This window comes from Cervus canadensis, chromosome 6 (assembly GCF_019320065.1).
Source record: "Cervus canadensis isolate Bull #8, Minnesota chromosome 6, ASM1932006v1, whole genome shotgun sequence".
Lineage (NCBI taxonomy): Eukaryota > Metazoa > Chordata > Mammalia > Artiodactyla > Cervidae > Cervus > Cervus canadensis.
In genome coordinates this window covers 63,875,297-63,900,087 of record NC_057391.1, presented here as the reverse complement: position 1 = coordinate 63,900,087, position 24,791 = coordinate 63,875,297, and the positions used below count along the sequence as shown (strand labels likewise).

The 24,791-nt window shown below is 40.2% G+C and overlaps 1 protein-coding gene across 4 annotated transcripts in view; it reads right to left on the bottom strand.

Annotated features, from left to right (window-relative positions):
• The window catches only part of PELI2 (pellino E3 ubiquitin protein ligase family member 2), a 198,357-nt gene that overhangs the window by 126,061 nt on the left and 47,505 nt on the right, over positions 1–24,791 (bottom strand). For all 4 annotated transcript variants that reach the window (XM_043472170.1, XM_043472169.1, XM_043472171.1 and 1 more), the window contains exon 2: positions 20,654–20,783. In XM_043472170.1, the coding sequence (XP_043328105.1) occupies positions 20,654–20,783 (130 nt within the window). The remainder of the gene's footprint in view (positions 1–20,653; positions 20,784–24,791) is intronic.

The window sequence follows — 24,791 nt, the reverse complement described above, 5'->3', positions numbered from 1 at the left end:
AAGGAAAGAAGTACTATGATACCCAATATTCTTATAAGCAGAAACAATAATCATGGTTAACATTTATCAATCATTTATAATGTCCCAGATGCCACTCTAAAAGTTAACTTTACATGTATTGACTCATGTATTTCAACCTAGGGGCTGAGAAGTGTTAGTATTTTCTGTCACTTGAGAGGTGAGTAAACTGAGGTTCAGCGTGGTTATCACTTGGCCAAAGAACATTTGGGGCTTAAACATGGGGAATGTGACTCCAAAGTGCACTTTGAATCACATTCCATACTGACCAGAGTCTAGTCAGTGGTCCTCAACTAGGGCCCTTCTGCCCCCAGAGGGGACATTCAGTGATGTCTGGAGAAGGACGAGTTGTCACAACTGGGGACAACAACTGGCAGTGAGTAGCTAGAGGCCAGGGATGCTTCTAAACATCCAACAAGGTACACTGATCCAGACAAACCGTCAACAGTGCCAAGGCTCAGAAACTCTGCTCCAAACACTCCTTAACTTCTTAATCATCCTTCCCTCTTCTACCATGTTCAGCATGACTCAGTGCAGGGAATAAGAGGAACAAGAAACACACAACACTAGAAACACATTAGTGATTTAAAACACTAAGTGGAAGTAAAGTTAGTAAATGGGTGCTACAAGCTTTATTCAATTAAAAAACAAAACCCCTAAAAAGCTTCCTATTAAAAAAACTAAAAGTGTTCTATTCTGAAGAACAAAACAAAGGTAGCAATCAAGAGTCCAAATTTCTTGGACAAACTGATTTTGTATCACAGATCAAGTGAAAAAAAAAGTTCTCAAAATTACAGTTTCAGTCGCCAAATTTTAAAGATTATAGTGGAGCAGTGACTCCACTAGAGAAACTCATGTTGTCTCTGTCTAATCTCTCAGGCCCGGAAGGGGGACAAAGCAGACGGGGCTCCTCCTGGATCCCAGTGACACCCTGCAGGTAAGGGTCCTCCACCAGGGACTGCATCCACCTATCTGGACGGTAGCGTTCTAGAATTCCTGCTGCTTTCGTCACTGTATGCCCACCCCAGTCAACACTTCTACTGGAGTTTGGCCTTTGTTGCTGGAAGATCCCCCCACATGACTCATCGCTACCAATCAGCCACACTTCATTTCCCCCCTTGAGGATTCCATTTGGGTGTCAGGTAAAGATTAATTCTCACCAATAAGAAAACGCTTCAACCAGTTCAACTATCTGTAATGCTAAAAACATGTATTGTCTGAAAAAAGCTTTCATCTGTCTCTGGGCAAAAGTTACCAAACTTCTTGGCACTTTCATGAAACCACATACATTAACTGAGAAGCAACGAATTCTAAAAATCATGGATGCCTCCTGTGCATTTCATCAGCAACTGCACATTCTCCTCGGGGAGCCCTGTCTGTAAAGGTAGGGCCTGATCCCAGGAGCTTAAAGTCTTGGGCAGCAGAGACTTGCTGGGACAAGTCTAATGCAAGGCGGGGCTTGCATTGTCAAGAAGGTTTCAGCGGGAGGGAGCATCCGGGAAGGTCAAACTTTCAACTTTCTTTAACATAAAGTTTTATCTTACATTACCATATGTAAAATAGAGAGCCAACTGGGAATTTGCTGTCTGGCTCAGGAAACTCAAACAGGGGCTCTGTATCAACCTAGGGGGTGGGATGGGGAGGGAGGTGGGAGGGAGGTTCAAAAGGGAGGGGATGTATGTATACCTATGACTGATTCATGTTGCGGTTTGACAGAAAACAGCAAAATTCTATAAAGCAATTATCCTTCAATTAAAAATTAATTAATTAAAAAATAAAGTTTTAAAGATGCTATTTTTGGTGTCAAGTGAATAATTATGTTTGAAGGATGTGTTTACATTCATAAACTCAAACTACACAATGAGAACGAGCGGCTATAGCATTTGAGGAGGGAGTCACACTAAAGTCTTTTCAAGTCACTGATTATGTTAAGAAAATTGACTCAGCTCAAGCTGAACAAAAACCACCACACTGGAGGGGTTGTTGCGTTGTTGATGTTGTTTAGCTGCTAAGTCGTGTCATGTCTGACTCTTTCATGACCCCATGGACTATAGCCCACTAGGCTCCTCTGTCCATGGGATTTCCCAGACAAGAATATTGGAGTAAGTTGTCATTTCCTTCTCCAGGGGATCTTCCTGCCCCAGGGACTGAACCTGCATCTCCATCACTGAGCCACCTGGGAAGCCCTATACTGGAGGCATACAGAGTGGCATTCAAAGGACCATATGATTCCATCATGTGTTCACAACTTCCATGCTAGGTTACTAAAAGAACGGCTACTAATTACCAAGAGCCTACCCTAGCCAGTAGGTGTGTGCACTGCCATTCTGTAAGTGGAGAAAACTAAGAATTCAGGAAGTCAAAACTCTAAAGCTTACACTTGTCATTCAAGGCTCTTCTTCATATTTTACAAAAATAGCAGCTTTAAAAGCAGCTATTACACCCGGAGGGGCTCTGTGGCTTGCCCTGGCTGCATGGCTTGCAAAGAGAAGAGCCAAGACTCAGTTGGGCTCATTTTCTTCGAAGTCTGTGTTCTTTCTGCCTCCTGCGTCAGGGTGGATCCCTATTTCACAAATGGGAAAAGTGAGAAAAACTTGGTATGCAGGCCCTGAGCTACCAGGAGAGGAAAACAAGACACCACAAAACTCAAGGTTCTGTATAAACTTAAGAGTTCTTCCCCCAGATATTCAATTCTGTAAAATCATAGCTATTTTAGCAAAATCACCAGTTTTCTAAGCGAGGAAACATTTCCACTTGTGCAACAAGCAGCAAGGCTTTAAACTGCTGCAGGCTATACATGTGAATGCCGCTGGCTATGACTGACTTCTGTTTATTTTGATCAGAAATAAAAATATACTTGTTCACAGAGAACAGACTTGTAGACAAAGTGGGGGAAGGAGAGGCTGGGACAAATAGAGAGAGTAGTAGCATGGAAACATAAATTGCCATGTGTAAAATAGATAGCCAGCGGGAATTTGCTGTGTGTAACAGGGAGCTCAACCTAGTGCTCTGTGACAACCTAGAGGGGTGGGGTGGGAGACGGGAGGCAGGTTCAAGAGGGAGGGGACATATGCACACTTGTAGCTGATTCATGTTGATGTATGGTAGAAACCAGTACGATACTGTAAAGCAACTAACCTCCAATAAATTTTTTTTTAAATGTGCTTGAAAAATGAAGTGAAAATGTTAGCCTCTCAATTGTGTCTGACTCTTCGCGACACCATGGATTGTAGCCCACCAGGCTCCTCTGTCCATGGGATTTTTCAGGCAAGAATACTGTAATGGGTAGCCATTCCCTTCTCCAGGGGATCTTCCTGACCCAGGGATTAAACCCAGGTCTCCTGCATTGCAGGCAGATTCTCTACTGTCTGATGCCAAGGCCACCAGGGAGGCCCTAAAAATGTGCTTATTAGACCCAAGGTATATAAAGTACAAAAACAGGTCAACTAGTCTATGGCATTAGGTCACGACAATGGTTACCTGGTTCCTTCTTAGGGTTCCTCCCAATGACTGGGAGGAAGAGCCCAGAAGTCTTCAACGGCACTGGCAGTGTGGTTTCCTGACCTGGATACTTCTTAAATGGTGTGTTCACCTTATGAAAATCCACTAAACTCTACATCTATGATGTGTATACTTTAAAGAATATCTTAAAATTTTTGAAATGCTAGGTGAGCTCTCTTGACCCAATTTCCCATTTTTATGCATTTTTTTAAACCATGTTTGGACACTAATTTATTTTTAACTTTTTATTTTGTACTGGACTATAGCTGATTGACAATGTTGTGATAGTTTAAGGTGGCCAGCAAAGGGGCACAGCCATAAAGAAAGAAACTAAATTTCATAACATTCATTCTATCTAGCTCATAAAATGTCTAACAATGGGATTTAGAAGTTTAAAAAATTATATTCTTGGATCTGTGATACTAAGTTGCAGAATAAAATAATAAACATGACTTCCTAAAATGTGGGTTGGAGGTGGTGGAAATCACTGATATTCATGTTTATTTCAACTAGGCACTATGGAAAGACAAACTGTTATGACTTAACTATTCATGTGAAACAAAGGTTTAATTCTACACTGAGAAAATACAGGATTACTTCTTTGTTCAAAAGGCAAGGAATGAAGCTAATGTTAGCAGTCTGTGGAATACATGAAGAACCAAATGACTTAGGCCAGAAGTATTTTCACCTAAGAATACCTTTCTAAAATATAATTGGCAAGTACCTTTTCCAATGAGGCAATACTCTGATTTTCTAAGTTAGTGGGTTCAATAATTCAAAAACTATTCATTAGCAAACCTTAATTGCTGTGATCTAAAGAAAATGATAAATTTACATTCTAATGTCTATAGAGGAAACCTATCTTCAAACCATGAGGCTGCAGTTTTAATTTTAAATCTATCAGTGTATTTTAAATACAACTTTTTAACCCAATATAACCAAACTGCCAATAATTCAGTATGGATGCTAGGTTTCTTTGTATCCTGAGCCCATTTATAACTTCTTATAACACATAATCCTTTGCAGAGAAACCGATCACTAATAATATTTCCATTAATCAATCACTATCATGTACTAGGCACATGATATGTTCCAAGTGTTTTCCTTCATAAGTCACTACCTGGAGGCAGACTGCACTAATATTTGCAAATATCTGATGTCTTCCCACAAAATCCTTTTGTAGCATCCCTAACTTTTGAACTCAGTTAGCAAGGATGTTTGCTTTAGCTAGTGAAATTCAAGTATGTCACTTCCAGGCAGAACCTTTAAGAGCTGTGTTGTCTCTCTTACCTCCCTCCATGATCTTTAAATTTGCTAAGTCAAGGTGCACCTTCCAATTGGGTTCCTGAATGTCTGTGATGAATAAGTCTCCATGCTAAGCCATGACAAAATGTGAATAATCAACATGCTGTGTTGCTATAAAACCCCTGAGATTTGGGAACTGCCTGTTACTTCAGGTTAAACAGGCCTGTACTGCCTGAGACAAATCTCTGTTGTATGAAAGTGGAATGTGAGCCACTGAAAAGTATTCTGCCCAAGAGTCTACAGCAAGTAAACAGAGGAAACTAAGAATTCAGGAAGTCAAAACTCCAACACCCACACTCGTCATTCAACTTTCGTCTTCATATTATACAAAACAAATGTAACTTCTTAAAACTCTCAATAACAAATACATGATTCCTGAGATCAAAAGGAAAAAAGATGAGAGGTGGACACAAGATTTCGTACAAAGCTGCCTATCTTTATTATAAACCATTATTAGTTATTTTTTATTATTATAAGTAAATAATAAGAAAATGTGGGGCTTTCCTGGTGGCTCAGTGGTACAGAATCCGCCTGCTAGTGCAGGAGACATGGGTTCGAACCCTGTTCCAGGAAGATTCCACATGTCACGGAGCAAATAAACCCAGGAACCACAACTGCAGCCTGTGCTCCGGAGCCCAGGACCTGCTACTAGTGAGACTATGCGCTACAGCTGCTGAAGCCTGAGGGCCTCAGAGCCTGTGCTCTGCAACGAAGGAAGTCACTGCAATGAGCAGCCCATGTACCACAACCTAGAGACAAGTCCCTGCTCACTGCAACTACAGAAAAGCCTGGGCAGGAACCAAGACCCAGCGCAGCCAAAAATAAAAAAGAAACTATTAAAAAAAAAAAGAAAGAAAACTGGGAAACAATAGGAAAGGGTTATTTTAATTTTAATTTACCAAATATGCCTGAAATATCAACTGGCCTGTGCATGTGCCCATGCGTCTGCAGGATCCCAAGGCATCAGTCACTGACCCCTGAGAACAACCAGCTGTCCCAGTGCATGGCCAAGGCAGGTCATGCCGTCTGGTTCCTAACCCCACAAACTGTGCTGGGCAGTGGGAACACAGACAGCAAGACTGCTCCTGCCCTCAAGGAGCTTGCTGCCCCAAGTGACGAGACAGCAAACCAATAACTCTCACATAGCATCAGGGCACTGAAGGAGACTTACACGTGTATTCTGAACTTCAAGAGGCTACAGAAGGACGTCTCTAAGGCAGGGAGTGAGGACTGTCAAGAGTTCCTGGGGGGATATGACATCTAGGCTGGGTTTTAAAGGATGGGGGAGCAAAGGTTAGTGCACAGGGCTGGAAGACATCCTAAAAAATGAGAACGTGCAAGGGGTGGAGGGGAGGGAAAACATGGCCACCTCGGGAATTTAACTTGAACCTCAGGCTGAAACACAAAGGTGAGAGGGCAGATCCTGCAGGGCTACCTGGCCGCAGGATAAGGGATGAGCCAGAGCTATCATGCCCTTGAGAGCTCCTGTGCCCAGGCTCCGCCAAGCTCCCATTAACTCTAATCTGGTAGCACAAAGCCAGAGGTTCCTGAAGCCACTCTTTCACACTCAGCCATGACAAGAGTGTGATCAATAAAGAGCTTGTAAGCAGGTATCCCTGTGAAACCGTCAGCAGCACAGGACTTCAAAGGGGCTGAAGCACTTTCTCACAAAAGATAAGGTCAACCAAGCACTACAATGAGAAAGGCAGAGGTGCAACAAAACAGGCCACAGCAAGTTCAAGTCAGTCAATGAATGATCCCTCAGAGGCTATGAATTCTGCTCAGCTGCACAAAATTCACTTTGAGGTACCCTGAACCAGACATGGAACAACGGACTGGTTCAAAACTGGGAAAGGAGTAAGTCAAGGCTGTATATGGTCACCCTGCTTATTTAACTTATATGCAGAGTACATCATGAGAAATGTCAGGCTGGATGAAGCACAAGCTGGAATCAACATTGCCGGGAGAAATATCAGTAACCTCAGATATGCAGATGACACCATCTTATGGCAGAAAGCAAAGAGGAACTGAAGAGCCTCTTGATGAAAGTGAAAGAGAAGAGTGAAAAAGCTGACTTAAAACTCAACATTCAAAAAACGAAGATCATGGCATCCAGTCCCATCACTTCATGGCATACAGATGGGGAAACAATGGAAACAGTGATAGACTTCATTTTCTTAAGTTCCAGTATCACTGCAGATGGTGACTGCAGCCATGAAATTAAAAGATGCTTGCTCCTTGGAAGAAAAGCTATGACCAACCTAGACAGCATGTAAAGAAGCAGAGACATCACTTTACTGACAAAGGTCTGTCTAGTCAAAGCTATGGTTTTTCCAGTAGTCATGTATGGATGTGAGTGTTGGACCATAAAGAAAGCAGAGCACTGATGAATTGATGCATTTGGACTGTGGTGTTGGAGAAGACTCTTGAGAGTCCCTTGGACTGCAAGGCAATCAAACCAGTCACTTCTAAAGGAAATCAGTCCTGAATATTCATTGGAAGGACTGATGCTGAAGTTCCAATACTTTGGTGATCTGATGCGAAGAACTGACTCATTAGAAAAGACCCTGATGCTGGGAAAGATTGAAGGCAGGAGAAGGGGATGACAGAGGACTAGATGGTTGGATGGCATCACCGACTCAATGGACATGAGTCTGAGCAAGCTCCGGGAGGTAGTGAAGAACAGGGAAGCCTGGCGTGCTGCAGTCCATGGGGTCACAAAGAGTTGGACATGCTGAGCAACTGAACTGAACTGAACTGAACTGTACTTGTTATCACTTGTTGCTTTAACTACCACCATAAACAACCCAGCTGCTTCAATCCAAGTCTCCATCATTGTTCCTTTTGTAGCAAAGGCTCTCTCTGCAAACCACCTGATTTCCAACTGGACAACTTATGCTAACAATGCTAATGACCCTTAAGTTCACAAAGTAACTTCCATTTCTACTAACAAATACCACATTCATCTCTTTCATCATCACAGGAGCCCCAGTTTGGAAACAAATGGATTTTCCAAGTCACACTCCTGGGAGGTAAGAATCTAAAAGCAGAATCCAGCTTGGTTCCTGCCCTTCACAGCATTTTCCACCTGCTACTTACACCTAAAGACTGATACTCCTAGGTCCTGGCCAACACACTTGGCCCAGTGACCTGAGACTAATTACTGGGCTTCTCTGAACTTAAGGTCCCTCATGTGTAAAATGAAAAGTCAATCTGAATACAGTTCCTTCCAACTTTCACGTTCCATATTTTTATTAAAGAAAGTTATAGCAATAGATTCTCTTCCTCCACGAAAAGACAGGATGGGTTCAAGTGACTGAATTGGTCATAATTCAAATAGGTTTGGGCAAAGGCTTAATTATAAATATAAATACAAATATTAACCCACACTGACATGTTAAAAGCAACTCTTTGATAAAATGGTGCTTTCAGGACAACACAAATTAAATATGATTTTTCCAACTAATACATGAATCAAGTCAATCATATAATTATTATGTATCAGTAATGCAGATAATTACACTGATGATTTACTATGTGCTAGAGTCAAGCTCTCTGGCTCCAATACTCTAGATCCGAGAGAAAAGAACCAAAAACCACCTTCCCTGCCTACCAATTCTTTGATGGCTTCCCTATCCTTTTGTTTCCCACAACACAAACTTAAGAACTGCTCAGAATTCAAGGTACTTTGTACTTCGTGTCCCATGAAATAGTATATGTAAGTTTTCTCTTGCTGCTGTAAAAAATTACCATCAAGCTTAGCAGCTACAAATACCACACATCTATTATCGCATAGGTCTGGTGTTGGTAGCCTTGACTGGTTTCTCTGTCCAAGTCTCACATGGCAGAAGTCCAGGGGTCAGGAGGGCTGTGAGCCTTTATGAGGCTCTAGGAGGAATCTGTTTTCAGGGACACTGAGGCTGTTGGCAGAATGGAGTTCCCTGTGATGGCAGGGCTGAGGTCCCTGTTTCCTTGCTGCTGTCTGCCACAGTTGTTCTCAGCTCCCAGAGGCTGCCCACATTTCTAGGCCCATAGCCCCCTTCTTCCATCTTCAGATCCAGGAACAGCAAGTTGAGTCCTGCTCATGCTTCAAACCCTCCTGCTGCTCCTTCCCTCACATCTGAGTCTTCCACATCCCTCTTCCACTTGTAAGAACCTCTGCAATTACATTGGGCCACCCCAATGATCCAAGGTAAAATCCCTATGTTAAGCTCCATGACCTTCATTAGCTAAGTCCCCTCTGCCATGCTCGATACTCACAAGGTTCCATGGACCAGGCATGACCATCTTGATTGGGGGTGGGCAGGCAGCGGGGCACTAGTCTGCCAACCACATGGTAAACACAAAAGACAAAAATGTCTCTTTTGCTAGGAACCAATGAATAATTTTGCCCACACCACACAGCAAAGCATAAGTTTAGATTAAATATCAATGAACAGAAAGGAAGTCAGCAATTATTCTACATACACACACACAAAAAAACCCTCACAATGAGACATTAGTGCTTGAAGCAATTAAACTATGTATGCTAGAAGAAGGGTTAGAGGAAACAGAAATGTTAGTGCCAAACTGTATTAATTGCAGAGACTAAGAAAAATGGAATAGTCCTCAACGTCGTGGAATTATTCTCAGTAAGCAGTGAATCACATTTCAAACTTTAACTTTAAAAGTACTATACAACATCTTATAACCTACCATAAAGGCTCACACAAATCTGAATGGGGAAATGGTGCTCATTATGCTGTCCCAGTACAAGTCAAGCTGCCTCACTTCAACACAGCAGTAAAAATTTGCAACACTTTACTTAGGTGATTTGAAAGACAATGTACTTAAACAAGAAAGCCTACTGTTGCTTACTTTGTGAACAACAGAAGTCAAAGCTAAACCACAAACAGTAAGAAGGGAAGAGAACTTGCAAATTGCTACATGTAACACTATTTGTAGTAACTATCAAAAACTTCAGGAAAACATCAATAAATGTACTGAGTTAAAATTTACAGAAATGTACTGCTGCTGCTAAGTCACTTCAGTCGTGTCCAACTCTGTGCGACCCCACCAGGCTCCCTGTCCCTGGGATTCTCCAGGCAAGAACACTGGAGTGGGTTGCCATTTCCTTCTCCAATGCATGAAAGTGAAAAGTGAAAGTGAAGTCGCTCAGTCGTGTCCGACTCTTAGTGACCCCATGGACTGCAACCTACCAGGCTCCTCCATCCACGGGATTTTCCAGGCAACAGTACTGGAGTGGGCTGCCATTGCTTTCTCCTTAATAACAACCAATTATTGATGTTAAAACTAATGCTACATAAAACAAACAATGAGATAATCACCTAATCTCAGATACATTAAAATTATTCATGTCAGGAGGGACAATATTTAACAATCAGAATTATAATGAAAATGAATAAGCATATAAATCAAAAAAACTTTAGCCTTCCATTTATTCTCTAAGTATGAACTACACACAGTTTAAAACTGCAAGTTACAACACCAAACACTCATCAAATCATGTTAATAATTTCCAAGTCATCTGTTAATTGTTAAAAATACTGGCGTGATCCTTTATTTGATGTGCATCTGTCACAGGTAAGCAATGTCTGAGATATGATTCAATACAACCAACCAAGCTCCTCCAGTAACACCCCCCAGTTACTGAAAGACAACAGGTGAATTGAGTCTTGATAATACAGGTTTTCTCCATAACATAGTACTGTTCTTGGTAAATACTATGCTATCTTATGGTGAACCAATGTCAATTAAATTCAATTTTTTTTCTAACCTTAATATTATTCACTATTTCTATCACCATTATAAAAATCACTTACTGAACTGTCATGTTCAATTATCTAGCTTATTTTTACAAAATATTGTTTACCTTCAATCTATGGTGCTTTGGTAACAATCAACTAGCTAAATTCTAAGAACCAATATATTAAAAAGAAGTTATTCAAAGTTAACTATATTCCTCAGATTTGTCATCAACTAAGTGTATTTTCATGTAACTTGTTGGATAATTTAATAATTTTTCTCTTGAAATACTTCATTTGAAATGTTTCTCTAACAGTCTCTGCTTCTCTATCAGTTTCCTGTATTTTGTTTTATATGTTCTATTACCTATTACTTGTCAAAGAAATCTATCCATTTTAATAGTTAGAAATTTTCTTTCTTCTAAAATTAAGAAATAAGAATGGTTAGAATAGCATATAATCAAGCTAAATCTTTTTTAAAAATAAAACTAATTATTCAAAAGCTGTCTACTAAAGTAAGCAGTCAAGTCTTTATATGATTTCCAAACAGAGTTCATCCAAAGGTAAATACAACTGACCCTTGAACTTCATATCATGGGGGCTTTGGGCAAACACCCTCCACGCAGTCAAAAATCTTAGTATAACTTGAGTCAGCCCTCCATTTACATGGTTCCTCTGCATCCAGGGATTCAATCAACTGCAGATCATGCAGTTCTGCAGTATTTACTATTGAAAAAACAAAATCCATGTATAAGTGAACCCATACAGTTCAAGCCTGTGTTGTTCAAAGGTCAACTGTATATTTCATTATTTCAATCCCAAGTTCTTAGGTATACCAAATACCAGAGAGTTAAATACCATAAGATCAAATAAATCATAAGTTTATTTGACTTCTATCTTTTTATGCCATGATCCAGAAATAAGTAAACATCAAATAAAAATATCCAGAAATTTTCTGTAATTTCAGACTTTTTTTCTCTCTAGCACTATACTTGTACCACCTGAACAAAATTCATAAAGTTTTCATATAAATATTTCTCATTAAGACTATTTTTCTTGAATATATCAATAAAGTTTAATATATTTTAGATGTTGTTCCTTTTGGCTCCGTGAGATCAAAAAAAACCATCACCTATCTTCAAAATCCTGAATATTGCATTTTAAGTAAATTATTAAACCACTTCTATGTGAAATGGTGGGAGCTTTGTCTTTAACTAAAATTTTACTGCCTAATTCCTAAGTTTTCCAAAAAGTTGTTCTTTTATCTCAGTAGATGTGTTTTACAACAATTAGGACTATAACCCTGCCATAATATAAGAACTATTTTTTGAAGTGTTAATAAATACTTCAAGTCAGAAAGTTACTTTATATAGTATATTGTGTCAGTATTTCATAAATACTTTTTCCTCTGCTCTAGCAATACCCTTTGATAAAATATTTTGGGAAGTTATTTTCTCATTTTTTTGAAAACTGACTTCTGTTTATTTTTTCCAGTTATAATGAGGTATGCTGTCAAAGTACACAACATAAACCTTGTTGTCAAGATATGTTGTCAGATACACTGTCAAGATTAATTTGATATTTTCATGAAATATTTCATGACACTTCCATCATGTCACAAAATTACTATTTCTTTCGTAAGGTGAGAACATTCAAGATTAACTCTTAGCAATTCTCAAGTATATAAAACAGTATAATTAACTATAACCAGCATGCTGTACATTAGATCCCCAGAACTTATTCAAATTGTAACTGGGGGTTTATACACTGACTAACATCTCCACATTTCCCCAACCCCTTGATAACCATCATTCTAGTCTGTTTCTAGTAAGTTCAGTTCTTTAGATTCCAGGTATATGTGATATACAGAATCTGTCTTTCCCTGACTTAACTCACTTAGCACAATGCCTCTAAGGTCCATCCATGCTGTTGCAAATGGTAAGATGTCCTTCTTTCTCATGGCTAAACGATATCCCATTGTATATACATGTATGTCACACCTTTATGCCTTCAACTGTTGATGAACACAGGTTGTTCCCATATCTTGGTTAATACAAATAATGAAGCAATGAACATGGGATATTCATTCAAACAGATACTTCTTCAAGATTTTCTTTTTCATTGCCTTTCCACATGTAGGAGTTACAATGCCGGGTAACATGGGCATTGTCGTTTTAGCTATTTGAAAAAATCTCCAAACTGTTTTTCACAGTGGCTACACCAACTTGCAGCTCCACCAACAGTATACAAGGGTTCCCTCCAACGCTTGTTATTTCTTGTCCTTATGATTACACTCATTCTAATAGGCATGAGGCAATATCACTCTGGTTCTAATTTGCATTTCACTGATGATTAGTAACGTTGAGCACTTTTTCATGTATTTTTTGGTCACCTGGATGCCTTCTTTGGAAAAATGTCTTTTAAGATCTTTTACCCATTTTTAAATCATATTGTTAGGGTTTCTTCACTTTGCTATTAAGTTATATGAGTTATTTATATATTTTAGATATTAACCCCTATCAGACACATGATTTACAAATGCTTTCGCCCATTCAGTAGGTTGCCTCTTCATTTTGTGGATAGTTTCCTTTGCTGTGCAAAAGTCTTTTAGTTTATTATAGACACACTGGTTTATTTTTGCTTTTGTTGCCTTTATTTTTGGTGCCAAATCGAAGAAATCATCACCAAGACCAATGTCAAAAAGCTATGTTTTCTTCTAGGAATTGTATGATTTCAAGCCTTACATTCAAATCTTTAATCCATTTTGAGTTGATTTTTGTGTAAGTGGTCCAGTTTCATTCTTTTGAATGTGGATGTCCGATTTTTCCAACAGCATTTATCTTTTCCCCATTGAGTATTCTTGGCTCCATCATAAATTGACCATATATGTGTGGGTTTATTTCTGGGTTCTCTATTCTGTTACACTGATCTATATATCTGTTTTTGTGCCAATACCATATTGCTCTGATTATGATGCAATTACTTTGAAATACAGAATGAAGGCAGGAGTATGATATCTCCAGCTTTGCTGTTCTTCCTTATGGCTGCTTTGGCTATTTAGAGTCTTGTGTGGTTCCATGAGAATTTCAGGATGATCTGTTCTATTTCTGTGAAAAATGATACTGGAATTTTGATAGAGATTACACTGAATCTGTAGATTGCTTTGGTTGGTATGGACATTTTAACAATATTAATTCTTCCAATCCAGGAACACAGGATATCCTTCCGTTTGTGTCTTTTTCAATTTCTTTCATCAATGACTTTTGTTTTTAGTGTACAGATCTTTCACCCCCTTGATTAAATTTATTCTGAGTGATTTTATTCTTTTTGATACAACTGTAAGTGGGATTATTTTCTTCATTACTCTTATAATTCATTTCTGAATTCTGTACTCTTTAGCATTAATGAATTTATTAGTTTTAAAAGTTTTTTGGTGGAATCTCTAGGGTTTTCAATATGCAATTTTAAGTAATCAGCAAACAGAGACAATCTTACTTCTTCTAATTTGGATACTTTTTCATTCTTTCCTTGCCTAATTCCTTTAGCTAGGGCTTCAGTACTATCTATGTTGAATACAAGTGGCCATAATGGGTATCATTGTCTTATTCCTGATTTTAAAGAAAAAGCTTTTGGTTTTTCACTGTTGATTATGATGTTAGCTGTGGGCTGTCATACATGGTCTTCATTATGCTGAGGTACATTCCCTCTGTGCTTAGTGTGCTGAGGTCTCTTTTTAATCATAAATGGATGTTGGATTTTTTGTCAAATGCTTTTTGGCACTTAGTGAGATGAACATATGGTTTTTATCCTTCATATTGTTTATGTGCATATCATACTGATTGATCTGCAGTTGTTGAATCACTCTTGCTTCCCTGGAATAAACCCCTCTTGATCAAAGTGTATGATGTACACTTTTAATGTACCGTTAAATTTGGTTTGTTAAAATTTTATTTTGAGGATTTTTGCTTCTATGTTCATCAGGAATACTGGCATGTATATATATATATTTTGTAGTGTCCTTGTCTGGTTTTGGTATTAGGGTAACGCTGGCCTTATAAAATTTAGTTTAAAAGTGTTCCCTCATCTTCAGTTTTTTGAAAGATTTTGAAAAGGAGTAGAATTGGTATTAATTCTTCATTAAACATTTGGTAAAATTCACCAAAGTATGGGCCTGGACTTTTGTCTGTAGGGAGGTTTCTGATTATTGATCCAATCTCCTTACTAGTAATCGATCTGTTCAGATTTTCTATTTCTCCATGATTCAGTCTTGGCAGAGTTTATGTTTTTAGGAATTTATTTCTTCTATGTTAACCAATTTGTTGGTATATAGTTGTTCATGTCAGTCTCCTGTGATCTTTTGACTTCTACAGTATAGTTGTAACATCTTTTTCATTTCAAATTTTGAGTCCTCTTTTATTCTTGCTCAATCCAGCTAAAGATTTGTCTCTTTTGTTTATATTTTTAAAAAACCCAGCTCTTAGTTTCACTAATATTTTCTATAATCTCCTTGGGCTCATTCATTTACTTCTGCTCTTACCTTTATTATTTCCTTCCTTCTACTAATTTTGGGCTTAAGTTTGTTCTTTTGCTAGTCCCTTGAGGTATAAAGATAGGCTGTTCATTTGTTGTACAGTAGTGATTAACACAACACTGTAATTCAACTATACTTCAATAAAAAATAAATTTTAAAAAAGATACGCTGTTCATGTTTATGTTTTTTGTTAAAATAATCAAACTGTGTTTCATCCTAGACATACAAATTATTTGTTTTAGGTTTGTATTCCTGTGGTGTATCAAGAGATATTCTGGATTTCAGCTTACTACTACTATTTCTTTTTTATCACCTCTGACAGATTCAGAATATTCATGTTTGTCTAAGACAATAAAATTTTGCTGCCTCTTCATTTATAATAATATAATAAAATTAGTTCTTGTACTTATGAATATCAAAACAACAGACACTACTAACTCAAGAATTACAGTGCAGTAACAATGAAAGGAACCAAAATAAAAACTATTTAAAACTCAACTATTTACAAAGCTGTAGCAATTTTAAAAATCTGAGGATAATGATAAACAGATGGTTCTTTGAAAGCACAGAAGGCTCCAGCTTCACAAGGAATGCGCAGTGGAGATATGCCACTACTGCCACTAAGACCCAGGCTGGACCGAGTGAGTGCTGCAAAACCAGACCCCACTAAAGCCCAGGAAATTAGCTGAACTAACGAGTTCACACTGAAATGTGTATCGTTAGCTTTTACCACTTTTCACATTTACATCATTCACTGACCGATTAGGAAAGTGTTTAAACATCTTCCCAATCAGTAGAGCCATCCCAATGTAAATAGCTTAAAAGCAATCCTGGTTGTGACAGTCACACTAAATAGCCCTAATTTTTCTCTAAACTGTCATTCTTGGGACCACTGATATTTTCCATTCTGAAATAATGCCAACTGGAACACAGTGCTATTCAATTTCTTTTTAAAAGTAAAAATTTCCAAAAAAGGAGATTTCAATAAAACACAATCTAAGAAGGGGAAACCATGATGAAGAGTTTTCCACAGTAATGCTGCTAAATTTAAACCACGTTGTCAGCAAAATATTTACCCATCAGGCATCATCACCAACCCCACCACAACCATCTACTATTTACAGGTTAAATAAGTAAAATCGTTGCCCACCCCCATCACTGAAAAGTAAATGAACAAGCATAAATCGACCTCTGAACACCCTTCAATGTTTCTCCTTGGAAAGAAAAAAAAACAAATTTTCCAACCAGGACCCTAAGAGCTCCAGACCTCCCTGCTCACCTGACTAACTCCTCTTTAATCTTCAGCTCAAAGCTCACAGGACACTTCCTCAGAGATCCTTCCCCATCCACCCAGACTAAACTCTATGCCTCCTCTTCTCACAGCCCCTTATTCTTTTTCTGCACCATGCTCTTCAAAATGTGCAGTTAAATATGTATCCACATGATTACTTATTGTTTGCCTACTCACAAGATGAATAGCCCCACGCAGACATGTTTTGGTCCCTATAGTACCTCCAATACCTAGCATAATGGCTGGCTACAGAAAAGGGCTAGATAAATATCCATTGAACACAAACAGAAATAAATTGCTAAGTGCCCTATATCTATGTAATAGACCTGCTAAAAGTAAAACAGGGCTTCAGGTTTTGTTTTGTCTTTTTAAAACACATTACATAACAGGAGAAATATCTTTGAGTATTACTATTTCAAGAGCAAGTTCAGTTCAGTTGCTCAGTCGTGTCCGACTCTTTGCGACCCCATGAACCACACAGCACACCAGGCCTCCCTGTCCATCACCAACTCCCGGAGTCCACCCAAACCCATGTCCATTGAGTCGGTGATGCCATCCAACCATCTCATCCTCTGTTATCCCCTTCTCCTCCTGCCCTCAATCCTTCCCAGCATCAGGGTCTTTTCAAATGAGTTAGCTCTTCCCATCAGATGGCCAAAGTAATGGAGCTTCAGCTTCAACATCATCTTTCCAATAAACATCCAGGACTGATATCCTTTAAGATGGGCTGGTTGGATCTCCTTGCACTCCAAGGGACTCTCAAGAGTCTTCTCCAACACCAAAGTTCAAAAGCATCAACTCTTCAGTGCTCAGCTTTCTTCACAGTCCAACTCTCACATCCATACATGACCACTGGAAAAACCATAGCCTTGACTAGACAGACCTTTGCTGACAAAGTAATGAGCAAATATGTACACAAATGAATATTATGCAAATAGTGATTACACAAATAGCAATCACACAACAGTGGCACACACTTGCCAAGCTCACCTGACTTAGCTTGGATACTGGGAGGCACAGAAGACTAAGAGGGCCCATTTTCCAGCTGCCACCACCATCAGCAAAGGGGTCTCCCTGGCCTCTCCCCAGACCGTGGGGCAGAAGGAATGATGGTGGCAGAGGGAAGAAACAACGTGGTCAGAGACCAAGCCCTCACGTTCTAACAACAGTAGCCACCCCCACCCTAACAGCCCTCACTTGTACAATTCCACTCAAAGATGACCCTTTCATTACCAACACTGCAGCATTAGAAATTTCACAGCTAAGCACGTGTTGGTTCAGGTCAAACAGCTTTTGCCAAGACCACCACATACCCAGGCCTTCTGATGGGATACAGGGTGAGTGGGAAGGAAGACTAGAAACACACTAACAATCATGGCAAGTAAGGACAGGCTAAAGGACTGTAAGCCCTGATGAAATCAGATAAGCCAAGCATATGCATACACAAGTAGAATGAACTCAAGGTTATGCTAACAATAGAGGTTAAGTGACAGTGGGCCATCAAGTCCATCATACTAGTAGGGAAAGCAGAACAGAAGTGACAGTCTCTGAAACTGAAAAGTTACAGTTTTTCCATTTATACCATGGATGTGTTTTAAAAAAAGAAAAAAGGTTACACCATGGATCCTCCTGTATGGCTGAATGGGGCCTGGAGAGTCAGGGAGACTGAGCTTGGGCCTGGGTCACGGAAACATGCGGAAGAGTGGGTTATAGGTCAGTGAGGTCCAAAGAAGGAGGGGAAAGGGGAACTTAGATGAAAAACATAGGGTTACAAAAGAAGAGACTGAAATGGAAACAAAATGAAATCATTTCTAGTGTCATGAACTAAAAGAGATGGAAAAAGAGCACCCTGGGGAAAAACCAGGACTCAGTTAAGGTAAGGTAGAGGAGCAGCATTTGAGGAAAAGATTTAACACATAAGAGACTTTGTCTGGGGCCAACAGGGCAGGTGGCAACAGGCGCAGTCAGGCAATGCTGACTCGGGTGGGAGTTCAAAAGGGAACAGAAAAACAGAGGGATTTGTGACTAAGGTACCAGTTCAGGTAGGATGAAGTACTATGCATGAGGCCCTGGACATACAGGTCCCAAGATGAATAAGGGAAAGGCAGTATGGGCAGGTGATCAGCTCACGATAAATATGTTGGGTCCACTCATCTCCCTTGGTCTTCCTTGACTGACCCTGTGCACACCTACTGGATTCTCTTTCCTGAAAATTAAAAAAGTGGAGCCATTTTATAACACCCTGGAAAGAATATCTATGTTAACTCCTTTGGACACTCTGGTTCACTTCTCTCACAAAACGTGGTTACTCAAAATTTCCCCCAATTCATGTCTCCATATTTGCTTTTTTTTTGGTGTGATATAGCCAGAATCATTTCTGTTGCTTGTAACCAAAGTACCTTCCCTGAATCCACATGGCTCTTGACCATCATGAACTCACTTTATAAATGAGAAACTGAGGCCCTGAGAATGCATTTTTTTCCAGGTTGTAACACCAAAACACAACTTCCCCTACTATTAGTACTCTCAATGATAGGTTTAAACAGATTTAAACAGCTTCCAAAAGATTATAATCTAAATATCATCAGATAAAATCTAGATACAAAGGTAAAATAGAAAAAGCTAAAACTGGAGCAGATGGAGGTGGGTAATAAGTAAGGAAGACCCATGATACTCTAAGAGCAGCTATTGGAAGGTATATTTCATATCCTACCATAACATGAAGTGTAAGTAACCAAAAATTTCTATAATCTTTTTAAATATCTGAAGCCATCGTATCAATATAAAATCTGAGATCAAAAAAAGGAGACATAAAAAGGTACAGAACCAAAAGAAGAAAAAATAAATATCGACCATAGACAAAATTATAAAGACCATGTCTATAATAAGAGTATTTTTGGCACTCATCACATGCTTAAAAACATTTGTCTTGGTATTCTTCCCCTCCAAATATTTTTGGACTATAAAATATTTCTCATAATTCTTTGACCTTCCAAGATTCTGTTGCCATTTCACTTCCTCCTTTTCTCAGAATCAGTAAGGCTGATTTCCTCTGTTTACCCTAGCGAGTGTCCGTCCCTTCCTAAAACTTGCACCTTACTTCCCTTTCTCTAGCCAAAAATATGACCACTATGTATTATTCTTTCCTGTTTCCTTGGTATTTGATATATTCTGATCTAACCATCCCCTCCCTAATACAAGAGATTCTTAATTGGCACAAACTTGCAAACTTCTTCCATGGTACTGCTTCAGAAACAACAAGAATTTTTAAATAAAAAAGTTAACAGAGGTGACCTGTTTCTGAGTATAAACACCACAGATGCTTCCATGAAGCTGTTCATTTCTCTTTGAACTGCTGCTTTTCAGCAAAAAAAAAAAAAATTGAAAGAAAGTCTCTTATTTATTCCAGATGGTTCAAACCCATTATGATAAATATATACAGCCAATGCCCCATATGAAATAACTTCATGTAGATATAATTATTTTGTAAAAAGTAAACTATACACATTAAGTAACATGTTTAATTAAAAGAAAAACTGTCATAAAATCTAATAGGTACACTATATAAACCAGAATGGAAATTCAGGTTTCCTCTACACTTACGGGTCAGAAAACAAACGAAATATTCATAAAAAACGAACATTTTATATACTTCACACTTACAAGAAGTATGCATCATAGACTTCTTATTGCACTTAGCTCTGTTTACTTCCAATCTTTCTAATAATTACACAAATTCAATTCCATGTACATGCAAATTATGTGAAAATACCCACTACTCAAGTAACAGAGGAAAACAGCAAATCTTAATGAGGTTTATATGAAAATTTAATACAGAACACTCTTCAGGAAAAAGAACATCGTTTCTCTCTCAACCACAACCATCCTCAATTGATCTATGCTGACGTCACTACATCCTAAAGCAGTGGTTCACTATGGGGCGGGGGTAGGGGACAGAGGGGAGGGTGCCCCTTTGCCTCCTAGCCCCCAGAGGACACGTGGCAAGTTTGGGAGACAGTCTTGGTTGTCCCAAAGTGGCTGGGGGCATGGGGGTCGATGCGCTATTGGCCTCTAGTGGGTAGAGGTCAGGGATGCTGTGAAACACACAACGGGCTATGTACACAACAGCCGTCACAACCAAGATTATCCAGCTCAAATGGCTGGGACACTGTCCCACAGAGACATGAGGCTAAAAGGAAAGAGCAGCTGACAAGGACACCCATGATTCACTGTCGGCCCTCCCCATTCCAAGGAGTCCCCTACCTTGGACGCCTGTGGAGTGGATATCACATGGACTGTGCTGGGTTTGACTCCATTAGCCTTTGGCCGCTTGTAGAGAGCAAATCTGCTTTTCCTCCGGCCTCTGTCCCCATTAGGTAAAGCACCATTGTACCTATAAACAGAGATGAAAGAGTTCACTTATTTGTAGATTTTTAAAGGCATTCAGAATAAAACTCTGATGGAATTAAGGGAAAAGACAGGAATGCTCATAAAGACTTGTCCAGTAAGCACCCCACAAAAAGGGACACAAAACGGACTTTGAGACTTCGGCTGTAATGAAATTCAAATCACTTCCAGAAACTTAATTTAAGAGTGATACACAAAGTAATTATAGGTTCCTTATTCTATAAAGTCAGACGCTTCAAATCTTTTCAGAAGAGACCAAGTAGAAGTAAGCAAATGAGAATTCTGCAGAGGCTGTATTAACGCCGGCTCAATTCAGCAAACGTCATCCTAATGGACCCTGGAGAAACACTTGAGAAATATTTTTAAATGAATTGGTTAGAAAAGAGCATCCTAATTAAACCTCATCTCTCACTCTCAAATCATCTTAATGTCTGTAGGATCTTTATTTGTAAGAAGATCAAATGTAGTTCCTTGCATTCTTAAAAGTTCTGAATTCTCTACCTCCATTCCAACTGCTATTTGAACTCTATACTGTCAGGTTAGTGAAAGCTAGCCTTCAAAAATTAAACAAAGTATGCCTCTATAAGGTTGCCCATTAAAAAGCCCAAACGTATGAAAGAGGAGTTTTGGTCCACAAACTATCAAATATTTTAAAAAGTCACCTGGGAAATATTACTTGTCCTTAAGCAGATTTCCCTAAATTAATACCTTAAGCCAGTGGTCCCAACCTTTTTGGCACCAGGGATAGATTTTGTAGAAAACAATTTCTCCACAGACCAGGGGGTAGGTTGGGGGGATGGTTTGGGGATGATTGTCATAAGGAGCACACCACCTAGATCCCTGGCATGAGCAGCTCAGAGTAGGGTTCACTCTCTTAAGAGAATCTAAGAAAGAAAGTGAAGTTGCTCAGTCATGTCCGACTCTTCGTGACCCCATGGACTGTAGCCTACCAGGTTCCTCCGTCCATGGGATTTTCCAGGCAAGAATACTGGAGTGGGTTGCCATTTCCTTCTCCACGAGATCTTCCTGACCCAGGAATTGAACCCGGGTCTCCCGCATTGTAGGCAGCCACTTTACCGTCTGAGCCACCAGGGAAGAATCTAATGCCATCTCAAATCTGACAGGAGGTGAGGCTCAGGCTATACTGTGAGCAATGGGGAGCAGCTGTAAATACATATGAAGCTTCGCCTGCTCACCTCCTGCTGTGCAGTCCCTCGGTTTTTTTCTTGGGGGTGGGGGGCGTTGGGGACCCCTGCCTTAAAGCCAATACCAGTGTTTAAAAAGAATGCAGGCTTGCAAGAGCATTTCCATTTTCACCTGTATTTTCTAATCTAGATTACAGGTCCCTGTACATTCTGACTTCTGTCTCATGCCATGTTTATTCTCCAGCTCCCTCTTGGCAGAAGTTCTTTTAAAGAGAACCAAAAGAGGAATTGTTGCAAATTTGTGTGGACAAACATGACAACTCTGAGGCTCCCTCCAAGCACCAAAGCCAGAGGCGACGTGGGTGGCGGCTCCACCCTCTCCTGGAAGTCCTGCCTTTGCCACTGGCCCATCTCACCCAGACAACACGGCGGGCAGTATGGCAAAGGGGACACAGACCCAAGGGGAACAGCAAAAGTCGGAACAAGAGCTTGTGGTGTTTGTTTTACTATTCTGTAGCTGCAGCATGATAATGGATTTAAATTACCAGAAGTTATTCCTGCTGTGTTTTTAATCTGTTTCCATCTCCATCATAAAGGAACGTCAGCTACAGAAAACATCTCCAGAGTACAGAAATCATTTGTTTCAAGTCTTAATCCTCTCCTTTTTTGGAGCCAAGATCAGAATAATGGACATGATTTTCTTAAACGTACCTGTGATCCCCACTCTAAAGAACATATTCCTGATTAAACAACCATTATAAATCAACTGTGTCTTAATATATTTGCACATCACTTACACCAGTATGAGCGCCCTGTATTAAGAAAAACATATGTGAATCAAAGGCAGGGCCTAAACAATTTAAAGGGACGTTTTCATCACTGGGGCCTAGAACAATTGGTACAAGATCTGGCAAGGTGTCCTGTGCCCCTCGCATCTGCCCAGCTCTCCGCTGCACCTTTCTCTCAACTACACACTGCTAGTCAATGCAACTAGTCAAAGAATGTGGCAGATGCTTTTTAAGAGATCTGCTCACTATGACATCTCTTCTAGGGAATCCAGCCCTGAACACCCTAAGGTAAGCCCAGCACTATATCTGAATGAAATGGCCAGGCCAGCACCCTCCCCACTGAGTGACTGGTGGCAGACATTTGGTCCAAATTGGCCAATGACAGTCTCATCTCAGAAAACACACACCTGGGAACCAGAGACAACCCGACAGTCTGTATGGATGGCCAGAGCTGCAGACTGTAGGCATGGGAGCTGTGGGGATGTCAAAGTCTGCTCTGTGATGAAGCAGCAGAGAAGTGAGGAGCAAAGCAGATGAACAGGGACAAGCAATGAAAAGAGATGGAAAGAGGATGCTTCAGGGCCCAGATGTACTCTGACCCCTGTTCATGAAATCCTTTCTGGTTTTAGCTAACTCAGATTGGATTCTTCTACTTGCAGCCCCAAAGCCATGTCTAATATAGAGATGAAAACACAAAAACCAGGAATGTCAACTAAACATATACAGAAACATTTTAATTTCAATCGGCGGAGCAGAGACGCAGAGATACTGCAAGAAATACCTTTTATATCTTCAAATAAGTAAGTAAACCCTTCTTAGTCACAGGCCAAAGAACTAGGACCAGGAGAAAGTTGTATCGCCAAAGATAGGAGAAGAGAGACTTTCAAAGGCATGTTATCAGTTAAGAGGCCAGTGTGATTTGGAAAAGAATGGGTCTTTGAGGACCTCACCCATCTTCAGAGCAAACCAGCCAAGTAAAAATAAGCAAGCCTCTCCAACACTGAGCCTCACTCAGCACCTCCCCTCTCTTTCCAATCTTCTCCTCACAGCTAAGAACTTTGAAACAGGGACTCTACCCGCACCACCCCAATTCCAACCTTGAGCACACATCATCTGCCTCCAAATCTAAAAGCACAGTTGATGATGTCATCTACCCATCATCCAACTTCCCGCCTTACGTCTCTCAATGACTCTCCTATCAAGGTACACAATATGGTCAATTAAAAACAGCCACAAGTTCCCATTACTTCTCCCAGGGAACATGAGTCTAACTCCATCTCCCCACACCTGGGCTGGCCTTAATGGCTTATTTGCCAAAAGGATGGGAAGGAAGTGACATGCTAAGACTTGCAAAGCCAGGTCTTGTAAAAGCCTTAGAACTTCTGTCTCTTGGGAGCTTAGAGCTGCCTTGTAAGGAAGCTGGGACCCCCCCACCCCCCATGCCAAGGAGGCTACATGGAGGTGGCTCCAGTCAGCAGTCCCAGCTGAGCCCAGCCTTTCAACCACTTGCTAGGTTACCACACGTGTGACTGAAGCTGCCAAGACCCTCCAGACCAGCCCATCCATCAGCTGACTACACCAGGTGATCTAGGTTGATCCCACACAGGACAGAAGAATTGCCTGGTTGAGCACTGCCCAGATGCCTGCCTCACAGAAATGTTGCAGGAAGGGGGACCCCTTCCAGGGTCTGAGAGTGGGCTCTTGTCTAACACTCGGAAATGAATTGTCCGAGGAGACACATATGCTGACAAAGTAAGAGATTTTTACGGGGAAGGGGCACCCAGGAGGAGAACCGCAGGGTAAGGGAAGCTTCCCTCTCCAGAACAGGAGAAATGCTCTGCCACATGGCTTGCAGTCTCGGGTTTTATGGTGATGGGATTAGTTTCCCAGTTGTCTCTGACCATTCATTCTGACTCAGAGTCCTTCCTGGTGGTGCATGCATTGCTTAGCCAAGACAGATGCCAGCGAGAAAGATTCTGGGAGGCGGTCGGACACATGGTGTCTCCTTTTGACCTTTCCCAAATTCTTCTGGTTGGCGGTAGCTTATTAGTTCTGTGTTCT